The sequence below is a fragment of the Leucoraja erinacea genome, chromosome 9 (genome assembly GCF_028641065.1).
Source record: "Leucoraja erinacea ecotype New England chromosome 9, Leri_hhj_1, whole genome shotgun sequence".
Lineage (NCBI taxonomy): Eukaryota > Metazoa > Chordata > Chondrichthyes > Rajiformes > Rajidae > Leucoraja > Leucoraja erinaceus.
The window spans coordinates 63020765-63043159 of NC_073385.1; the positions used below are offsets into that span (position 1 = coordinate 63020765).

Consider the following 22395-nt stretch of genomic DNA (forward strand, 5'->3'; position numbering starts at 1 on the left):
TTGAAAACTAGGAATTACCTTTATCTATGCATTCTCAGAATGTAGAATACGATAGAGATAAATTAAGTAGTTGTGAATGACTAGAAATCTAATGGTTTTCATAGAGGTGAATAAATTATTTTTACTGTATTTAAAGAGAAGTTATAAAGTATCAGTGTGAAAGTTTGTGCAAAGATTGCAGCATTGTATTGTTCAGTGTTATACAGCCCTATTATTGAGCAAGCTCCATTCCAAATGTCATAGTCAGTCAAATCAGAACTTACCTGGAGTCTTGTTCACCATCGATGCTACTGACATAATGATTGTTCTTGTATCTACAGTATTTGTTATAGCAGTAGCAGTTTTGGTAGAGGCACTGGGGGAAAGCTCTTTAGTTAACGTTGGCATTGTGCTGACTCCTGAAGCACTTGCAGATATAACAGTGAAATGAGTAGATGATGTACTTTTTGTTGTAGTTTCAACTATGCTTGCAGTTACACTCTCTTCCCTAAGTCTCTTTGCTGCTGATATTCCAGAGAATTGTGCCCCTACAGCATCTGTAATCTCCAAGATCTTTAATAAACGGGATCCAGCTGTGTAGACAGCACCTGTGCTTTCTGCAACCATTGAAATGCTCTTTTGCAATGCACCAGGCATGACAGAGTCAGAACCTGAGGTAGCTGACATAGCCCCAACAGTTGTTAATGGTGAAATACCTGCCGACACATTAGTGCTGACAGTCGATAATGGAGTATCAAGCTGCTGCCTGCTAAGCACTGGCTCCAATGTACTGAAAGATGATTTTGTTTTCCACAAACCTCCAACTTTATTTATTACAGGATGAGTGTACTTGTTAGAAGTATAATCCTCTGCAAGCAGATAAGATACAGAAAAATTATAAGTATAATCAGGATGTGATCAGTTATGCATTTAAAAAGCTGTAGAATGTTAATGAAAGAATATTAAAATTCCTATTCATCATTAGCCAGAGCTGCCAAGTTTTGTCAGCGCATTTCAGTATTCTAGTACCTGAAACTCAGTATTTTGCTGAGGAAATCAGTATTTTACACGGGGCCATTTTGCTGATAGAAAATTGTTTTTTATGTGCGGTCATACCCATGTAAGAGTACAAGAATGCATAACTTGTTTATTGTGTATCTGCAATACAGTTAATTGCGTATTATATGTCATAGCTGGCTTCTTTCTGCAGCCATCGTCTGCTTCAGTAAGGGAAGCCCCTCAGAGACTGCGTCCGTTGGCCGTCGAGTGACCAGCACATTATATGATTGGACACAATGCCCATGGAGACAGCGACTGATTGGACAGGTGGAGACGGATTTATTGATCGGATGGGAATTTTAAGGGAAGCTGATCGATGATTGGATGCAATCCCCTTAGAGTAAGTGGTTTATTGGCCGCCCAATAATTGAGCACGAAAAATTGACAAATAGGAAAACAAAAAAATCGGAATTCCGATTTAAATCGGAAGAACATCATGCCTGACCTGCAGTTCCTTCCTATTGAAGAAGAACCCTGACCCGAAACAACTGCTATTCCATTCCCTCCACAGATTCCGCCAAGCCCGTTGAGTTCCCCCAGCACTCTGTTTTTTAATTTAACTCTGAAATTGAAGATAGACACAAAGCTGGAGTAACTCAGTGGGACAGGCAGCATCTCTGCAGAGAAGGAATAGGTGACATTTCGGGTCGAGACCCTTCTTGAAACTGAACTGAACTCTCGTCGGTGAGAGTACTTGTGATTGTCTGAAGGGTCTTGACCCGAAATGCCACCAACTCCCTCTCCCCAGAGTCGCCGCCCGTCCCGCTGAGCCACCCCAGCCCCCCATGTCTACCTTCAACTCCAGAGCCAAACAAAAGACACAGGGTGCTGGAGGAACTGAGTGGGCCAGGCAGCACCTGAGGAGGGAAGGGGCCAGGGTTCCCCCCCACCCCCCCAACAGGAAGTAACCGCAGATGCAGCATTCACCGCAAAACATCAAACGATTCCAGGAATGCTGAGGCGAGAGGGTGAGAGAGACGAGATGGGGAACGGGAGAGAGGAAAGGAGGGAGAGAGCGAAAAACAGAGAGTCGCAGCGAGAGAGGGAGAGAGCGAGGGATGGAGGGAGGGAGCGAGGGGTGGAGAAAGGGAGGGAGAGTGAGAGAAAGAGAGAATGAGAAAGAACGAGAGACAAGAGATCCCAACCCAAGCATGGTGGCAGACCAAAGCCCACAAAAACAATCATCCAGATGTGGAAACCCAAAACACCAATAGATTTAATCTATTACAATCCCCTGACACCCCCACATCCCTGCATTTTCCAAGCAGCAGGATCCCAAGTCAACCCCACCGTGCTACCACCCCTCCATTGGCGTGGCATGGCAAGGAAACAGGAAGTCAGGCTGATCCCGGCCGCTCCCACCTGCCCGCTGCACCTCGTTGTTATGATTATCTATGGTCGATTTTGCGTTGTTAAATTCGGACTTCTAAAAAATCCATATTTAACAATTCAAAACCGTACATCCGTATTCTTATCGCATTTCCATACAAAATACGGAAAATCCGTACTACTTGGCAGCTCTGATTAGCAGCTTTACATTTCTCTCCCATTTATCCCCCACAACATTGCTAAACTACACTGATGTTTGATTAGTGAGTATCACAAGCACACAGGCTTCAAAGCTGACCTATCAACATCAAAGATCCAAATATATTACCATTCAAGCATTGGTTGAGGCCCAGCGGGAAGATGATTTTCAGAAAAGTCTCAAGAAAATCTTAAGATTCCTTTCACTGATCGCACTCCAGCTCACTGCTATAAACAGCAACACTGGCCTAACCGCTTCTCACAAAACCTCAAATCATACCCCTCACTTAAAATGAATGAAGAATTTTATGAATCTACATTGTTTAGTGCACCTTTGAACCGGTGAGAAAATTGCTTCTTGGTGTTAACAAAGCACATGTCACAAGCCCAACAGGGCCCCTCTGAACAACTCCAGGTTTTAATTGATCAAGCCCCACAGCCCTACTCCTTCATAAGATGCATTAAAGAGATAAAAGTTGCAAGTTCCTTCACCTCTCTGTTTAAACTAAAACTTCATCCAATGAAGCACATATTATTTCAGGTGTGTGCACATTACAACCTGGAAATCTTAACAATCTGGTTGGCACCTAGTTGCCTTCAGTAATCTCAGCCATCCATCACATCCTAGCATATTAATATCATGTCAAGAACTCAAGATTTCTGCTGGACTTATTTCTCACTCAACGGTACTAGATTTTCAGCTAACCTTCATACCTTTGGACTGGTTAACAGGAGTGGCATCATTGGTATCACATAAAACGTCATTGCCAGAGGATGTCGAACAAGTTGTCAGATGTTTTGAGGGTAAATGAGCAGCAGCTGATGAGGCAACCGTACTGGAGGAGGACATCTTGAATTGTTCAACTACTTTTATTTTATTTTTATGGTTAGCTGTCACCCAATTCACTGGATGAAGAGCACCAATGTGTCCTAGTGTCAGCTTCGTACCACCATTGCCATTTCCAGTGAACTAATCAAAACAGATAAAGGAAAACACAAAAATAAAATCTTAAAGAAAATCCTCAGATAATCATCACAGATAAATTTCCATCAGAGTCCCTATTACAAGTGAAAAGATTCAGCAAAATTAAATAAAATATCAACATTTAACTTGAAATGGTATACTGTTTTACTTGAATGCAAATTTGGTTCGAGAGCACTATTTATCACCATCTTCTCAAGAGCATTAAGGTTGAAAATAAGATGCTGATATTGGCAACAATGTCCACATCTCATGAACGAAACCAAACTTCTGAACCAATAAACCAATTTACTCCTATTTAGTTGAACACTTCATTACTTTCCCTTCCCCTTGCACATACCTGGATCATACTGCTTTCCCGAGAAGTTGATGTTGGTGTGTTAAAGGCAGGCTTTTGCTTGCCACCTACTATTGAGCCTGTGAAATGTGCTTACCTCCTTTTCCTGCACTGTACATTTGGTAGGTGTTGGTAACGTTTCTTTTGGTGCATTTGGTGGTGTTTCAGTCAGCTGGATTCCAGGAGATTGGGTGGTGATTGGAACAGACATATTGCATTTGCCATTTCCCTCTTTTTCACTGGACTGGGAAATCTTTACCACAAAGCTAGAAATCAGCACAGGTCCAGGTGAAGGATCTCGATTTTTTCCATAATTTGACACAATTTCAATTACGAAATTGCCAATTCTTATTTTCTCCAAAGGTCTCTTATTTTCTCCAAAGGTCTCTTGCTCGATATACCTATATCGAGCAAGAAATCCAAAAATATTGGAGCGTTCTGAATCCCAGTTACAATCTGAAATAATTTCAATCAGTTTGGATGTATTCTTTGTCTCCACCGATAATTGTGGCGTTTCTGACTGAAAACTAGTCCTCTCTTCTTGTGGACTGTCACAGTGTAACGGCGAATCTGTCTTCTCTGTTTGCTTCCGTTTGGTTGTCTGAGCAGCATTTGGTGGCATTGAATTGGTTTCAAAACCGTCCAATTTCTCAGACTCCATTGCTAGACAAGACAAAAAACAATTTTGAGAATTTGTTCAAAGTTCAGGTCATTCATAGAACATAGAAAACATAGAACATACAAAAATAGGTGCAGGCTTAGGCCATTCCACCCTTCGAGCCAGCACTGCCATTCAATATGATCATGGCTGATCATCTAAAATCAGTTCCCTGTTCCTGATTTTTCCCTAATATCCCTTGATTCCTTAAGCCCCAAGAGATAAATCTAACTGTCTCTTGAAAACATCCAGTGAATTGGCCTCCACTGCCTTCTGTGGCAAAGATTTCCACAGATTCACAACTCTCTGGATGGAGAGGTTTTTCCTCATCTCAGTCCTAAATGGCCTACCTCTTATTCTTAAACTGTGACCCCTGGTTCCAGACTCTCCCAACATCGGGAATATTTTTCTTGCATCTTGCATGTCCAATCGTTTAAGAATTTTATATGTTTCAATAAGATCCCCTCTCATCCTAAATTCCAGTCAACCGATTCTTTCATCACATGACAGTCCCACCATCCTGGAAATTAACCTGGTGAACCTATACTGCATCCCTCAATAGCAATAATGTCCTTCCTCAAATTAGGAGACCAAAATTGCACACAATACTCCAGGTGCGGTCTCACCAGGGTCCTGTACAACTGCAGTAGGACCTCCTTGCTTCTAAACTCAAATCCTCTCGCAATGAAGGCCGACATGCCATTAGCTTTCTTCACTGCCAGCGGCACCTGCATGCTTACTTTCAGAGACTGATGTACAAGCACACCCAGGTCTCGTTGCACCTCCCCTTTTCCTAATCTGACACCAGTCAGACAATAATCTGCCTTTCTGTTCTTGCCACCAAAGTGGATATTCTCGCATTTATCCACATTATACTGCATCTGCCCACTTGCCCGATCTATCCACGTCATCCTACAGCCTCATAACATCCTCATCACAGCTCACACTGCCCCCAGCTTTGAGTTATCTGCAAACTTGCAGATGTTACATTTAATTCCCTCATCTAAATCGTTAATATTGTAAATAACTGAGGTCCCAGCACCGAGCCTTGCGGCACCTCACTAATCACTGCCTGCCATTCTGAAAAGGATCCGTTAATTCCAGCTTCCTGTCTGCCAACCAGTTTGCTATCCATGTCAATACCAAGTGCTCTAATTTTGCACACTAATCTCTTGTGTGGGACCTTGTCAAAGGCTTTATGAAAGTCCAGATAAACCACATCCACTGACTCTCCCTTAGCCATTCTACTTGTAACATCCTCAAAAGATCCCAGAAGATTAATCAAGCATGATTTTCCCATCATACATCCATGCTGACTTTGACCGATCCTGTCATTGCTTTCCAAATGCGCTGCTATAACATCTTTAACAATCAACTCAAGTATCTTCCCCAATACCGATGTAAGGCTAACTGGTCTATAATTCCCCGTTTTCTCTCTCCCTCCTTTCTTAAATGGTGGGGTTACATTGGCTACCCTCCAGTCCACAGCAACTGATCCATAGTCGAGAGAACATTGGAAAATGATCATCAATGCTTCCACGATTTCTAGGGCCACCATCTTGAGTACTCTGGGATGCAGACCATCAGGCCCTGGGGATTTATCTGCCTTCAGTCCCAACAGTTTACCCAACACCATTTCCTGATTAATATGGATTCCCTTCAGTTCCTCCCATATTACAAATTTTGCAAAAACAACCTTTCCACATGTTTTATCGATATCCCTTATTGTTCTTAAGTGGTCTTACTAATTATGTACAAATTTGAAAATAGCTAGAAAGTACCAAGATTGCAACGCATTTAACCATCATATACATAGGACCACCAATTTTGCAAGGAATATGGCATGTTTGTGTGTGATGATAAAAACTCCAGGTTAACTGGAGGCAGCAGAGTAAAGACAGTAATCATGTAGTAATTGAATATTAACAAAAGGAAGTTCAGCATTTAACAATTTTAATCTTCACCTTCCACATAAATATGAATTATGCTAATTATAGAAAAGGCAGCAGAAAAAATTCAATATTGAGGCCATATCAACTAAAATGCATGCCATCTTGAAATGTCATATTTCAAAGCAGCAAAGGATTATTCAATGTCTAGTCAACGGAGACTACCACAGACATACTTTACCCATCATTAAGGAATACATAAAATTTGTCGATGGAATAACTGTGACCAGTTCATTTGATCATAACAAGTCAAAAGAAAACAACAATTTTATTCGAAGGATGAGTGATTCAAACCAGAATTTAGGGTGAATGGGTCTTGACTTGGTACTTGGCTAATAAAGTATTATCGGGATTGTGATTGTACTTAATGCTTTAAATATAAAAAGGCCTGGAACTGAAGAGGATATGTTATTGAATTAATAATTCAGAGAACAAGGGATAATATTTATGGCAAGAGTAAACCCACAGCAAGTATCTAACGGCCAAGATAGGTCCCGTCAAAATTTACAACTACTATTCATAATCATAATCATATTTTATTGGCCAAGTATGTTTTGCAACATACGAGGAAATTGATTTGCCATAAAGTCATACCGATAAAATGTAAAAAAAACACACAAAATACATTTTAACATGAACATCCACCACAGTGATTCCTCCACATTCCTCACAGTGATGGAAGAAGAAAAAAGTTCAATCTCATCCCTTTTTCTTTTCCCTTCGCAGTCGAGGGCCTTGAGCCTTCCATTGACGGGACAATCTTGGCTCCCATAGCCACCGGTCGGGGCCTCAGCGTTGGGGCGATCAAGCTCTTGCATCGGGGCGTGGGGGGAATCTCAGCTTCCCCGCGCTGGTTGATCGGACACCAGGTCGGGGCTGGTCGAAACCTTCATCGTCGTTTGGAACGTCCCGACATCGGTCTCTACCCAAGACTGCTAGCTCCTCCCAGGCAAGGGATCGGCTCTGATGCGAAGTAAATGGCCCCACGGTGGGACTGAAAGTAAGTCCCGAGCAAGGTCGCCAGCTCCATATTAGGCTGCAGAGCGACAGGAGATACGATCCGGAAAACAATCGAATATCCGGAAAGGTAAGAGATTGAGAAAAGAGAAGAGAGCGCAGTTAATGTTTTCCGAACACTTAGAGTAGGTATGTTCTAGCCACGTGGTCCTACCTAGCTACACACAGACTTACCCCAGAAAACTCCAGACAGATGAAGCCACATCCCCTTTTTATTGGAACCACCTACATGAGCGTGAAGCTTAGATTTTACTCTTCACTATTCTATGATACATGGGGAGTCTGCGAGTGGTTCTCATGCTAGATGTTCTGAAAGGTTTGGGAGGAAAAACACAGGTTGTCAGCTGGCACTTTCTTTGATCTTTCTATATGTGCCTGCAATGCTTGCTAGTCTCCCAATAGGGTCAAAAATGATTATAGCCAATCACTATATTCCAGTGTCCAACTAGTACAATAATACATATATTACTTAATATAATAACATGACAAAATATTGCACAGTTGCACGCACTAGTTATCATAAAATATAATTATCAAGCAAGTAAAGAAAAAGCCGGTAATCATGTATTTTTACAGATGTGCCGGCCCGGCACCAACTCGCCCTGACTCTCCTGCAGCTCTGGGCCTTTACACGCACAATCACACACACACACTCACGCACACTCACACCCACCCACTCACCCACTCACCCACCCACTCACCCACTCACCCACCCACTCACTTACTCATCAACTCACTCACTCACACCCACTCACCCACTCACTTACTCACCCACTCACTTACTTACTCACCGACTCACTAACTCACCGGCTCACTCACTCATACCTGCAATAGACCACAACTCTACTTCATTTGACGCCAGATCCACACCCTGAACAGACATTTCCTTGCTTATCTGGACTCTACCAAGGATCACAAGCTTGCCCGCCTCCCAGGCCGGTCCTTCCAGTGACACTCCTCGACTTGACTGCCCGCCCAGAGCTCCACCGTTGGGCTACGGCGCCACCTGCCCGACCACCACAAGGCCGAGATGGCCACCACGAGGAGCAGCAACAACATCCACCAACTCTCCGACCCTCACCACCTTCCCGGCCAAACCCAAGCCAGGACCACTGAAACTGCCGCAGTTGCCGACTCTCGCTGCTGACTCTCACTGCCTCCCTGGGGCCACCGCGCTGCTGTCGCTGACTCTCACGACCTCCCCGGGGCCATGGCCACGGCCGCTGTCGCCAACCTTTACTGTCTCACCAGGGCCACCAATACTGCTGCCGCCGACCTGTATCTCTACTCCATCCCCCCCACAGGCCTCCACCAGCGACTTTGCCGACCCTTGCCTCTCCACCGGTGGGCTGGAGACATTACCTCACCAGAGTTCCAGGCTCAGCACTAGGCCCACAACCTCCACAATGCAGACAGCATGTGGTCTGACTCTGCTGTGTCCTACTGCTCTCCACCTCCTAAAAGGGAACCTCAGTAGTGACGGGTATTCCCCTTCCCCCTCTTTTAACAAGGTTACCCCGACCACACACCCGCTAGTTAAAATTCCCCGCTTTTTTTAACAAAACGGATCATTGAGTGCAATAAGTTTGTAGTCATGCACATTACATTTTAGCAATGCCTTTGATAAGGTCTCACATGACAGCTATTCACAAAAGTAAAGTTCCTTAAAATAGTAAGATTAAACGAGAACTTACCAGTTTGAAGTTTGATCTTGATTTTATGAGGAGTTACGATGAGCGATTACGTGAAGAAGGGCCGTCCGTCTGCTTGCGCGTCAATCTTCAAAGCAGCGGTGTTAAATCACAGATAAAAAGAAGACCTGAGAATAGTAAGATTGAAGAAACTAGAACTTCCATGTGACCTTGATAGTATGAGGGTGGGAGCGGTGGGCACGTAATCGCTCATCGTAACTCCTCATAAAATCAAGATCAAACTTCAAACTGGTAAGTTCTCGTTTAATCTTACTATTTTACTTCGGAGTCACGTGAGTGACTACGTGAAGATTTCAAAGCTCTGTGATTTTACGCCGGTTACGAATCCAGGCGTCACACACTGAATGGATTGACCATGGATGCGTGTAATCATTAAAGCATTCAGACATTACGTAGTTAAGTAAAGATACTGATGCTTTAAATGAAAGAAAAGTTTTTAAAAACTAGTTTCCCCTCCCAACCTTGGGGGTAAACTAAGGGACAGAACTTAAAATGGTACGTGCAAACACCCCCAGTCCGGTTATAGGTTTGTTATAAAACCGGTGGACCGTTATTTCATTCGTCCATCCTGCAGCCACTAGGATGTCGTCAAGAGGCACGTCCATTGTTCTTGCTGCCGACGTAGATGCAGCCCTGGTGGAGTGAGATTTAACCATATAAATGTTCACTCTGTTACCGCCATTACCCCCTTTGACCATCTGGAGATGGTTTGAGTTGACACCTTGGCTGATGAGGACCGATTGTTCTGAGCCTCTGAGGTTCTCCGTAACTCTCAGATAGTGGTGTTAGTATGTTACCACACACACAACCGTAGGTCCTCTGGATATGCCAAGAACTGGATCTCCATCCCTGGCATTCCTGGTCTGCTATGTTTTATCAGGTTCCTGATTACGAATGTTATGTTGTTCACATTGGTGGTCATGTGGTCCAACCGTAGCTTTTGCAGTGTCTGGATTCTTTGTCAGCATACCACCTTCAGGGTTAGTTATAGGCGGTCCCCACTGTCAAAGTAGGGTTAGTACCACGCTCACATCCCATGTGTCCATGTACCTTGGTCTTAGGGGTATTAAATTGTAAATTCCCTTCATGAATTTTGTTGTAAAGGGGTGCGTTCCCATCGACCGTGCCCTGCTTACAGCATCAGATAGGAGGAGAGTGCTCCTCTAGCACTATAGATTGCACTATAACTTTGTTTATAGTTATAGTACAGTTGATAGGAAACTCCAAGACATCTGTTATCCGAACTGTGTTGTATTTGTTCGGACAGTCCTATGCCTTGAAATGGCCTCCTCAGAATCTGCAGACCAACAAGTTAATACGTTTGTGTAGTGGATGATTACTCCCTGTAACTGGGTTCACTAGGAGGTTCCTGCTCTTGGGTACAGCCATAACTGGCTGGACTATAGTTCCCAAAATTTTGGGAACCAGGCTTGAGTAGGCCAATCTGGCACTACCAATATGCCTGTGGCTTAGTCTTGCTTGATTTTGGTCAAGCATCGGTTTGTGAGACAAATTTGCGGAAAGCATACATAAACAATCCTCCCCAATTGAGGGAGAAAGCATCCACTGCCTTTGCTCCTAGATCCTGCTTGCAGGACACATATCTGGGTAACTGATGGTTTAGTCTAGATGCAAACAGATCAATATCTGGTATGCCAAATCGTGTAGTTATTTTGTTAAATACTGCCTGATTTAACATCCATTCTGTGTTGTTATTAAACATTCGTGATCCAGCATCTGTCACCGTGTTATATCTACCTCGTAGATTTCCCAAATATTCCTCTTGATACAGCAGTGCCAAATGAGGTTCGACAATCTGTCGTAAGATACAGATTTTACACCACCCTTCTTAATGGATATGTGCCACCGCAGTGGTGTTATCAATCTGAATTTGAACAAGCACCGGTTGCATATTGCTACAGAAACCCTTGAGTCCAAATTGTGCCCCCAACAATTCTGGGTAATTGATTCCATGTGTTGGGGAATTACATACTCCTGCTCATTCCATCTGCCCCCACAGCTCTAGACTGTGTTAGTGGCTCCCCATCCTTAGCCGCTTGCATAGGTCTGAAGAACCCTCGATGGCTTTCAAGCAAAATTTACCTTGAGCTTTCTCACGTTCATTATCCACCATAGTTACTCAACAATGGCCTCTGCTGGCAATCCATAGTTTTGCCAATTTGGCCTGCATGGAATCTGAGTGTTCGTTCCTTTGCTCGCTGTAAATTCTGGTAATGCAAAGGCCCGTACGTACTGCTGGAAATGCAGCTACTATTTGCCAATTACACTCGCTGTTTGCCTGATAGATGGCTAGTATTTGACTATCAGGTCATAGCAGGCTTGATTAATATAGTTGTTTGCCCCTAGGCAAAGTCACCAACATATTTACTGTTTTTGATAGTAAATTCTAGGTAATCAATTACCCTTGTAGGTGTCAATTTTGATTTAACTGGATGGATCAGGTAACCAATTCTATCAAACAGGGTTTTGGTTTGCTTTGACTGATGCTTCTGCCAATTCTTGGTGAATCCAAAATGAAATTGTCCAAATATGCCATTACTATGTGGTTTTGAGACCTTTGTAGTCCCAGACTTGGTTTCCGTAGTTTTGTCAATAGTCTAGGAGCTGATGTCAACCCATTTGGCAGAGCCATACCATCCAGTTAAACTTCAAATATCTCCTGTTCTTAGTGAATAGACACCGAATAGTATGCATCTTTGAGGTCGATGCATGCCATGTGACCATTTTATAGGAAGCTCCTATAAAACAGTAGTTAGACCGTAACAAAAATAACTGTTTTTAAAAGTCTGTACTGCACAAATGCGTTAAACCTGGATGAAGTGACATCCTCCATCTGTCATATGTCCTGAATGGCAATCCTGCCCAAAAATACTAGGCCTACCTCAAAGACAATTCCAGTCCAAGTTCCAAGTCTGCTTGGAACCTGTGTATGTTGTGCAGTGAAAATAATCACATGTTATTATCTGGTTTTTTAAAACCAGTTCTGAAAATTAATGTTATTGTCATTTTGAACAGTAAACAGTAAACCCAGACCCACCTACCTCCATGGCTACCGGTGGTGGTAAGCCCAAAGGCCCCTGATGCGGATTCCTTTTCTCTCCTTGATTGGGAGTAGGACTGGTAGGGAGTGTGGATTCCATGTTTCTCCTGACCTCTGCTTGGGTCTTGGTCTGAAAAACCTCATCATACTGAGCCTGCCTTGTAAGACAATTCTGGCCATAATTCTGAGTCTGCCTTGAAAGACGACTCTGATCATATTTCCGTGCCCAGCTTTCAAGCTACCACCGGCTTCAGTGAACCGCTTACCCCCTATGGAGGTGTGGGGTGTGTTGTCGCCTACAGATGATTTGCTTGTCATTTGTACCTTGATTGGTCCGACAGTTTTTGCTTCCTTCTTCTGGTCTTACCTGAAGAGAGGATTCGGCGGCTGATAGCAGTCCCTTGCCGGCATTGTAGCGTGCGGATATTCTGCCAACTGCTGGCTCTGCATGTGCTTCAGTATGTTCATACTTTAAATTCGAGATCAGTTACCTACTGATCACTCACACTCCCCTCCACTGAGAGTGAGATTCGTGGGCAGCCCTGTAAACAGGTGCTGCCGCAGGCCCCTGAGGATACCTGTGCTGACATGGCCCTTCCAGTGGACCTAAATGAGGTTCTAGCTTTGGGTCAGACTGAAACCGACCATGAATGCTCCTCTCCTCAGAGCAGGAGACATTTGTGCAGCCCTGAAAACAGGTGCTGCTGCCTGCGGGTTCTCCATAATACCCGGGCTGTCAATCGCTAGATTCCATCCAGGGAAGCACCCAGCGGAACCTGGATGATTGCAGAAGTACTTATTTTCTGTTGTTTGTATGGAAGCTTATTATTCCTTTTATATAAAGCATTTTGGTGTTGATTTAAACAGTGTAATATAAGTAAAACGTACTTACTTACTTCCTTTCTTCTGCTTGTCCCTGGGAAGGTTTCTCCCCCCCCCCTTCTTTTGTACTCTGATTTAGAGTGGTTTCTTCCATATGTAGTTCCCCCTCCAATGGGGAAGACATTGGGTTGCCCCATGTGCGAGGCTCCCGGCACCGGCACTGCTATAGGCCGTGCTGATACTGCTCCCTCCTTCGGAGCAGATAATTGTTGGAGCAACTTCTCCATAAGTTGCTCCATGTGGGGGGAGCAGTTGTCCTCAGACGCTCTCCGTTGAGGGAGGGTAGCCCTCTTCCCCGGACTCATCTGAGTCAACGGGTTTGTTAGACTTGCGGGCGGTATTACGTCCCGCAGGACAACCATGGAGCTCCTGCTCCCGCGCAAAGTCTCCTGCCGATTCTGCTGTTGGCGCTAATGTCGGGAACTAGACCGTCGCCCGCTACTTGGAATGCTGCGGTCTTCGGCAGCCGACATCCCCGCGGGCCGTCTCCTCGACATCTGGGCTCTGAAACTACAAAAAAGCTTCAAGCCCGAAAGAACGCAGGTAAGTAGTTCAATTCTCCTTACCTGCTCATCCCGACGGCTGGGATGACACAGTGCCTGCCAGTCCGTCGTGCGTGTTGCGTTCAGACGTAATGACGCGCACGCAGACGGACGGCCCTTCTTCTCGTAGTCACTCACGTGACTCCGAAGTAAAATCCAATGGAGAATGACAAATTGGATGCAAAGTGAAATCCACCCCAGCAGCCAACAATTGACTGCCATTTTTCTGACTGGAAGATGCAAGTGAAATGCTGATACAGCGACAGTGCAAGTTGATGCAATTCTTATATAATAAAATAATCTACACTTTGTTTTAAAGAGAAACAGAAAAGCATTATAGGGCTCTTAAACTGGTTAAATCGTTTTGACAGTATTTCACAGGAGTTCATTACAGAATTTGACATGGAACCAAGTGAGGATCGAACACTGAACATTTGGTCACACAGTGGTTTTTAGGAGCAACTCAAAGGAGACAAAGGCTCAGAGTCACTGAAGTTTATGGAGGAATTCCAGATGATGCCAATACCTACAGTGTTGGAAACTGAAATTAAATCAGAATTGCAAATTGTATACATCTGATTTTGAATGAGTTAGCAAAATGGTTCACTCTACCACTATGTATAATTAGGGGCATTGAGAAAAAGAATGTGTTTGTGCCTGGCAATTCGATTGCATATCATTATTTTAATGCCTGGCAATTCGATTGTTTGCCATTATTTTATTCAGTATTGCGAGCTGAAAATTGATTTTTCCACATACAGTGCATTCATAAAGTATTCAACGCCTTCATTTTTGCACATTTTATTACGTTACAGCCTTATTTTAAAATTGATTACATTCTTTTTTTTTTAATCATCAATCTACACACAATACCCCAGAATGGAGAAGTGAAAACAGGTGTTTAGAAATGTTAACAAAATTAAATAATTTATCAGTACTAACCCCACTATTGAACAACCCCGCATTCAAACCTTCTCTCATCGACAACACATATCACATTTAATTCAATTCAAATTATTACATAGACTATATTATTCAAAAACGAGGTTGAATAAATTTTATCCAAACGTCTCTCCCAGATGCGATAAATGTTTGTTTCAAAACGCTAATATAACACATTCATTTGTAGGATGTACAAAGTTGAATAAATTTTGGAGTGATATATTTGATATATTTACAAAGCTTTTCAAGTCAAGAATAGAACCCAAAACGGAATGGATTATATTTGGAATAATAGGAGAAGATACCAATTTAAATAAAGATCAAAATGTTTTTTTTAATTATGGGTTAATAATTGGAAAGAAATTGATACTTAAATTTTGGAAAAATACAACCACACCAACTGTTAAAATGTGGATTAGGAATATGATGGACATAGCACGCCTTGAAGAAATGAGACTCCGACTAATAGATAAATATGACCAATTCTTAAGGAGTTGGTCTCCTTTCATCGACTTTTTGGAATCATGTGATGCAGCGGTACCGTAAGGATTGCTGATTTCAGTTCATGACGCGGATAGATCTACATCTCCGAATACAGATTTGAAAAATTCTCTTTTAAGGGGCCTTCTCTTCTATTTCTACTTTCCACTTTCTCTCTTCCTTTTTTTATTTTTTATATACACACTTCACGTTTTTCTACTCTCTACCATCTATTTTTCCACTTTTTCCCCTTTCTATTGTTTTCTTTTTCTTGTCCTGCTTACTTCCTTCTTATAACATAAAACTAGAGGTTGTACATAGAATGGATTATGGTATTACATAGTTGGCACCTAAAATTAGGTTCCACTGTACTGTTTTGTGCTGTATTAACTTCTAATAAAATAAACAAAAAAACAAAAAAACAAAAAAAAACAAAAAGAAAACATGTTAACAAAGTAATTGAAAATAAAGAACTGAAATATCACATTTACATCAGTATTCAGACCCTTTGCTATGACCCTCAAAAATTAAGCTTAGGTTCTGTAAATACCTTAGTCTCACATAGGTTAAAGCACAAGCAACTTTATTGTCTAGCTCATCATCATATAAGCAGTGCATCACACATTCAGTCTACTGCAACTACTGAAGACAGTAGGCGAATTCTTACACTATAAAACATGCATTTAGGCGGAGTTATAATTACTAAGCATTCTGATTGGCTAACATGCAATAGCCAATCTACATCTCTTGTAGAAATGAAAAAGCAACTAAGGCATTTTAAACAGTAAGCCGAGTGAATAATAATAGGGTTAAACAAAATTGGCATATCTAATAGGTGGCCTGCTAACCTGCCCTGTCCTCGTTGCTGCCTCATCACCCTTTTCCTCCGAAAAGATGAGGGCCGGGGTTGGTAATACCACGGGAGACCCAACGGGTCGGTGGGGGGGAGACCGCCATGGGAAGACGGGGGTGGACCGATGCGGGGAGCCCGGGGTGCTGGTTACAACAGGGACGCTGGGGCAGACCGACGCGGGGAGTGGGCGGACCAGGTTGAGGCAGGTGATGGAACGGCTGCAACAGACACCGGTTTAAACTCGAGCGGTGGGGCATCAGGACCCTGGGACGCCGGATGACGTTCCTTCACAGGAAGGAGATGTTGATGGTTGAGTCTGTAGAGGACACCATCGACTTCGACCAGGTAGGAACGTGGTTCCTTAGATGGGCATTGAATGTGTTCCAATTTAGTGTGTCCTTTATCTGTTTGCAAGTGCACCACTTGTCCATGTACAAGTGGTTTGAGTGGCTTGCTGGTCTTGTCATAGAAATGCTTCTGCGTGTCTCGTTTAAACTGCACACACTTTTGTATCGTGGCGGGGGAGCGGACTTTTGGCTATAGCTGTTGCAGGGAGACAGGTAGTGGTGGACGCGTCTGACGAGACATCAGCTGCTGGCCTGGGGAGCCGAGAATGCTGTCCCTTGCAATGTTTTGCAGGTTTAGCAGGTCCAGGTAGACGTCAGATTTAGCTAGGTAGGAGCACTCCATGAATTGTTTTGCGCTCCAAACAGCACGTTCGGCAAGTCCATTGGACTGTAGGTATTCTGGGCTGCTGGTGACGTGTTGGAAGTTCCACCGTTTAGCAAAGTCCTTAAACGTTTGGCTGGTGAATTGAGTTCCATTGTCAGTCTGGAGACGAACGGGTACCCCGTGCACAGAAAGATGAACTTTCAGCTTTTGGATCACTGTTTGACGAGTGATCGTTGGCAGGAAGTCAATTTCGAACAAGTTGGAGTAGGTCCACAAAAACAAGGTAGTGTTTCCCGTGTCATTCAAAGATGTTGGCAGCCAGTGATGATCACAGTAGGGAGGAAGCCGGTTGGGGTAAGAGGGGCTGCTTCTGCTGATACGGTGACTGATTGTTGCAGATTGCGCATGATTCTGTTTTTTCACATATGTACTTAGTCATCCCGGGCCAGTGGATCATATTCTGGGCTTGTTTTAGAGTGGCCGCCGTAACCGGGGTGGCCTCCGTGGATTTCGTCATAGTACTCACTCCGTAAAGTAGGGGGGATGACCGCCTTGTGACCTTTGATGATAATTCTGTCCTGTTACACTACCTCATCACGAACCAAGAAGTAGGATCGTATTTCAAGTGGGGTGCTTGACTGTTTTTTTGGCCACCCGTTTCTTATGACGGAGGTCAGCAGCTGTGAGGTTTTGCCTGCAGCTGTGTGTTCGGCAAGGCGGTGTAGGCGATCGGTGGGCACGAACGAGACCTTCAGGACTGAGAATTCGTCCTGTTCGAAGGGGTGGCGCGCGGGGCTCCAGAGAGCTTATCTGCGATATGCATGTCTTTACCTTTCTTGTAAACGATGCGGAAGTCAAACCGCTGCGAGCTGCATCATCATACGCTTTAGTCAGGCTGGAGCGGCATGGATAGGCTTGTTCAGGATGGTGACCAGTGGCTGGTGGTCGGTTTCGATCGTGAAGGTTTTGCTGAAAATAAAGTCTTTGAATTTTGAACAGGCAAAAACAATGACGAGTAGTTCCTTCTCGATATGGGCATAGCGTTTCTCAGTATCTGTCAAGGTGCGTGATGCGTAGCAGATAGGCATCACGTCGCCGTTGGTGGCTGTTTGTAGGCAGGCTGTGCCTAGTCCGTACTGGGATGCATCGCAAGTGATGGTGACTGGCAGATTAAGATTGAAGTATGCCAGTGTAGGTGCTAGTTGGAGTTTTAATGTCTCGAAGGCTCTTTGGTGCTGCGGGTACAAAGACCATGCATTGTCCTTGTGGGTCAGTTGCTGTAAAGCTGGTTACCAAACTCGCAGAACTGGGTCTCTGCGCATCCCTCTGCAATTGGATCCTCGACTTCCTCATTCACAGACCACAGTCTGTTCATATTGGTTGAAATGTGTCAGCCTCGATAACAATCAGCACGGGAGCACCTCAAGGCTGCGTGCTCAGCCCCCTGCTGTACTCACTCTATACCCATGACTGCGTAGCCAGTCACAGTGCGAACTCCATCATCATGTTCGCTGACCACACCACTGTTGTGGGACGTATCACTGATGGGGATGAGTCAGAATACAGAAGAGAGATCGAGCAACTGTCTATATGGTGCCAGCGCAATAACCTGGCCCTCAACACCAGCAAAACCAAGGAACTGATTGTGGACTTTGGAAGGAATAGGAGGGGGACCCATAGTCCCATCTATATCAACGGGTCGATAGTTGAAAGGGTCAAGAGCGTCAAATTCCTGGGCGTGCACATCTCTGAAGATCTCTCCTGGTCCGAGAACACTAATGCAATTATCAAGAAAGCTCATCAGCGCCTCTACTTCCTGAGAAGATTACGGAGAGTCGGTTTGTCAAGGAAGACTCTCTCTAACTTCTACAGGTACACAGTAGAGAGCATGCTGACCGGTTGCATCGTGGCTTGGTTCGGCAATTTGAGCGCCCTGGAGAGGAAAAGACTACAAAAAGTAGTAAACACTGCCCAGTCCATCATCGGCTCTGACCTTCCTTCCATCGAGGGGATTTATTGCAGTCACTGCCTCAAAAAGGTTGGCAGCATCATCAAAGACCCACACCATCCTGGCCACACACTCATCTCCCTGCTACCTTCAGGTAGAAGGTACAGGAGCCTGAAGACGACAACAACCAGGTTCAGGAATAGCTACTTCCCCACAGCCATCAGGCTATTAAACCTTGCTCAGACAAAACTCTGATTATTAAGAACCCATTTTCTGTTATTTGCACTTCATCAGTTTATTTATTCATGTGTGTATATATTTATATTATGGTATATGGACACATTTATCTGTTTTGTAGTAAATGCCTACTATGTTCTGTGTGCTGAAGCAAAGCAAGAATTTAATTGTCCTATACAGGGACACATGATAATAAACTCACTTGAACTTGAACTTGAGGACCAGAAAATTCACTGAGGTTGGGAATGAATTTACCCAGGTAGTTGACCATGCCGAGGAATCGTTGCAAACTGGTGACGTCGGTTGGGACTGGCAGTTCGTTGATGGCTACAGTCTTTAACGGATTAGGTTTTATTCCGTTGCTGGAAAATACGTGACCGATGTAGGTAACTTGCATTTCAAGCGGTTGAGTTTGAGATTGATTTTTCTGGCATGGTTTAGTATCTTCTTCAAGTTAGCATCATACTCAGCCACGTCACAGCCGTATACTAAGATATCGTCAACAATGATGGCACATGGATATTCTGCGAATAGTTGTTCCATTGCGCGCTGAAAGACCTCACTGGCAGAGTTGATGCCAAAGGGCATCCTTAAAAACCTGTAGCGGCCAAATATGGTGTGGCAAACATTGTTAGGGCAGACAATGCTCGGTTCAGTGGTATTTGCCAGAAAGATCTTTTGGCATAGAGGTCTGAGAACACCGTTGCATTATCGATCTGTGCCGCTACATCCTCAGTGGTTCTCATCGGATAGTGTTGGCATTTAATTGCTGTATTTAAATCTTTAGGGTTGATGCAGATCCATAATTCTTTCTTGTCTTTCTTGGTAGTCACGACTATGGTGGAGACCCAATCAGAGGGTTTGCTGACCTCAGCAATGACTACGATGGAAATCATACGTTTAAGTTCAGCGTGTATTCTCTCCCGCATGCCATGGGGGAACGCGGTGAGGTACGCGAACTATAGGTGTATATCGTAGGTAACTTGCCAAGTTTGTCGTCGAACAAGTCTTTGTAATTGTATAGCATCTACTGTGTTGGTTCCTCTGTCAAACAGAGTTTGTGGACAGCACGCCCGAAATAAACCAGCCCCAGGTCATGGCATGGATTGATGCCAAGCAGGGTTTCTGAGATCGGTTGAACAATATAAAATATCGGGTTTTTAGTCTGCTCATTGACAGTGCATTTTAAATCAGCTTTACCTAATGGGTGAAGAACTTCCCCCCTGTAAACATGTAGGGTCCTTTTTCATGAGTTCAGTGGTTCTTATCTCGTTGAACTCTTTGAGTGACATTACGTTCACTTTGGCACCGGAGTCAACTTTGGCACTCAAAGCCTTGTTATTTATTATTATGGTCACAGCAGGATCCAGCAGCTTGCCTGGGGAGCGCAGGTTGAGGGAAAGCACAGTTGAATTGTCGTCTATGTTATCGGAATCAGTCCCGTGGGAAGCATCGTCTTGTTCTTGCGAATCAGAATCAGACGGTTCTTGTTGAATCAGGTGCAGATTCGTCCTTGAAACACTGTTCCCACGCGATCGACAACAAGGTGATTAATGATCAAGTTTCTTGCATTTGTGACAAACTTTCCCATGGGCAACATAGAATGGCGCCCGCTAGGGTGGAAATAATTGCAGTTGGGGCATCTCGTGGCAGGCACATTTGGATCTTTGCTGGACGTTTTAAAAATTTCTGCAGAGAGTAGTTAGCTATATTTACGTTATGTTGCTGGTGAAGACTAGTGGGGTCAAAATCAGCCAGTGAGGCTACTGTTTCTGCCATACGACACGCATGAATGGCTTGATCTAAAGTCAGTTCAGCGTTCCGAAACCGTTCAATTCTTAGCTTGCGGTCGCTCATTCCTCCCACAATTTTCTCACGCATGAGATCATTAGTCAACTCACCGAAGCGGCATAGTGTACTCGTGTGTCGTAGATCACTGATAAATCGGTTGACAGGCTCATCAGCCTGTTGCTGTCGGGCGAAAAATCGTGTACTCTCGAGTAAACGGTTCGATGGCAGGCGACACTGTGCTCTAAACTTTCTCAGTAGGACCGTCGGGTTGTCGACAGTTTCAGCTGGTACCAGTACATGACCATTCGCGTCAAGGTGTGCTGGGGCACGGGTCATTGCTTCCGGACCCGCTAGATTGAGTAGTAGCAATGCCTTCAGATCGTCGGGGTCGTTTCGGTGAACGATGCGGATATAGTAAGCATAGTCTCGCTCAAACATTCGCCAGCGCTCGGCTATGTCGGAATCAAATACAAGCGGACTCGGCTTTCGACAGCAGTTAGCCATGTCATCAAAATCATTCACAAATCAAAACTGGTAAACAAAATAAATTGCAGTAAACAGACAAGGGTTGGACCCAGTTTTCTGACACCATATAAATACCTTACTCACATAGGTTAAAGCACAAGCAACTTTATTGTCTAGTTCATCATCATATAAGCAGTACATCACACGTTCAGTTTACTGCAGCCACTGAAGACAGTAGGCGAGTTCTTACACTATAATACATGCATTTAGGCGGAGATAATTACTAAGTATTCTGATTGGCTAACATGGAATAGCCAATCCACAGGTTCACCTGTTTCCGTTGATTTTCCTTGAGATGATTCTACAACTTGATTGGAGTCCACCAATTAAATTAAATTGATTGGACATGACTTGAAAAGGCACACACCTGTTTATATAAGGTCCCACAGTTGACAGTGCATGTCAGAGCAAAAGCCAAGCCATGAAGATGAAGGAATTGTCCATAGACCTCCGACACAGATCTGGAGAAAGGTTAAAACAATTTCTGCAGCATTGCAGGTCCTGAAGAGCACAGTGGTCCCCGTCATTCTAAAATGGAAGAACTTTGGAACCACCATGACTCTTCATAGAGCTGGCCGCCCGGCCAAACTGAACAATCGGGGGAGAAAGGCCTTGCTCATGGAGGTGACCAAGAACCCGATGGCCAATCTTACAGAGCTCCAGAGTTCCTCTGAGGAGATGGGAGAACCTTCCAGAAGGACAACTATATCTGCAGAACTCCTCCAATCAGGCCTTTATGGTAGAGTGGCCAGACGGAAGCCACTCCTCAGTAAAAAGCACACGGCAGCCCGCTTGGAGTTTGCCAAAAGGCACATAAAGGATTTTCAGACCATGAGAAACAAGATTCTCTGGTCTGATGAAACCAAGATTGAACTCTTTGGTCTGAATGTCAAGCGTCACATCTGGAGGAAACCAGGCACCGCTCATCACTTGGCCAATACCATACCCACGGTGAAGCATGGTGGTGCTAGCATCATGCTGTGGGGATGTTTTTCAGCGGCAGGAACTGGGAAACTAGTCAGGATCGAGGGAAAGATGAACAGAGCAAAGTAAAGAGAGTTCCTTGTTGAAAACATGCTCCAGAGTGTTCTGGACCTCAGACTGGGGTGGAGGTTCACCTTCCAACGGGACAACAACCTGTTGGAAGGTGAACCTGTTGCACACAGCCAAAATAACACAGGAGTGGCTTTGTGACATGTCTGTGAATGTTCTTGAGTGGCCTAGCCAGAGCCCGGACTTGAA

The 22395-nt window shown here is 44.2% G+C and overlaps 1 protein-coding gene across 8 annotated transcripts in view; it reads right to left on the minus strand.

The window, feature by feature from the left end:
• LOC129700482 (MAX gene-associated protein-like) overlaps positions 1-22395 on the minus strand; it is a 196367-nt gene that overhangs the window by 80184 nt on the left and 93788 nt on the right. For 6 of the 8 annotated variants that reach the window (XM_055640999.1, XM_055640996.1, XM_055640998.1 and 3 more), the window contains 3 exons: positions 3982-4547; positions 3280-3535; positions 264-848 (listed from right to left, as the gene is read on the minus strand). In XM_055640999.1, coding sequence (XP_055496974.1) covers positions 264-848; positions 3280-3535; positions 3982-4547 — 1407 coding nt within the window. The remainder of the gene's footprint in view (positions 1-263; positions 849-3279; positions 3536-3981; positions 4548-22395) is intronic. The other 2 variants (XM_055641001.1, XM_055641003.1) reach the window with 1 other exon arrangement.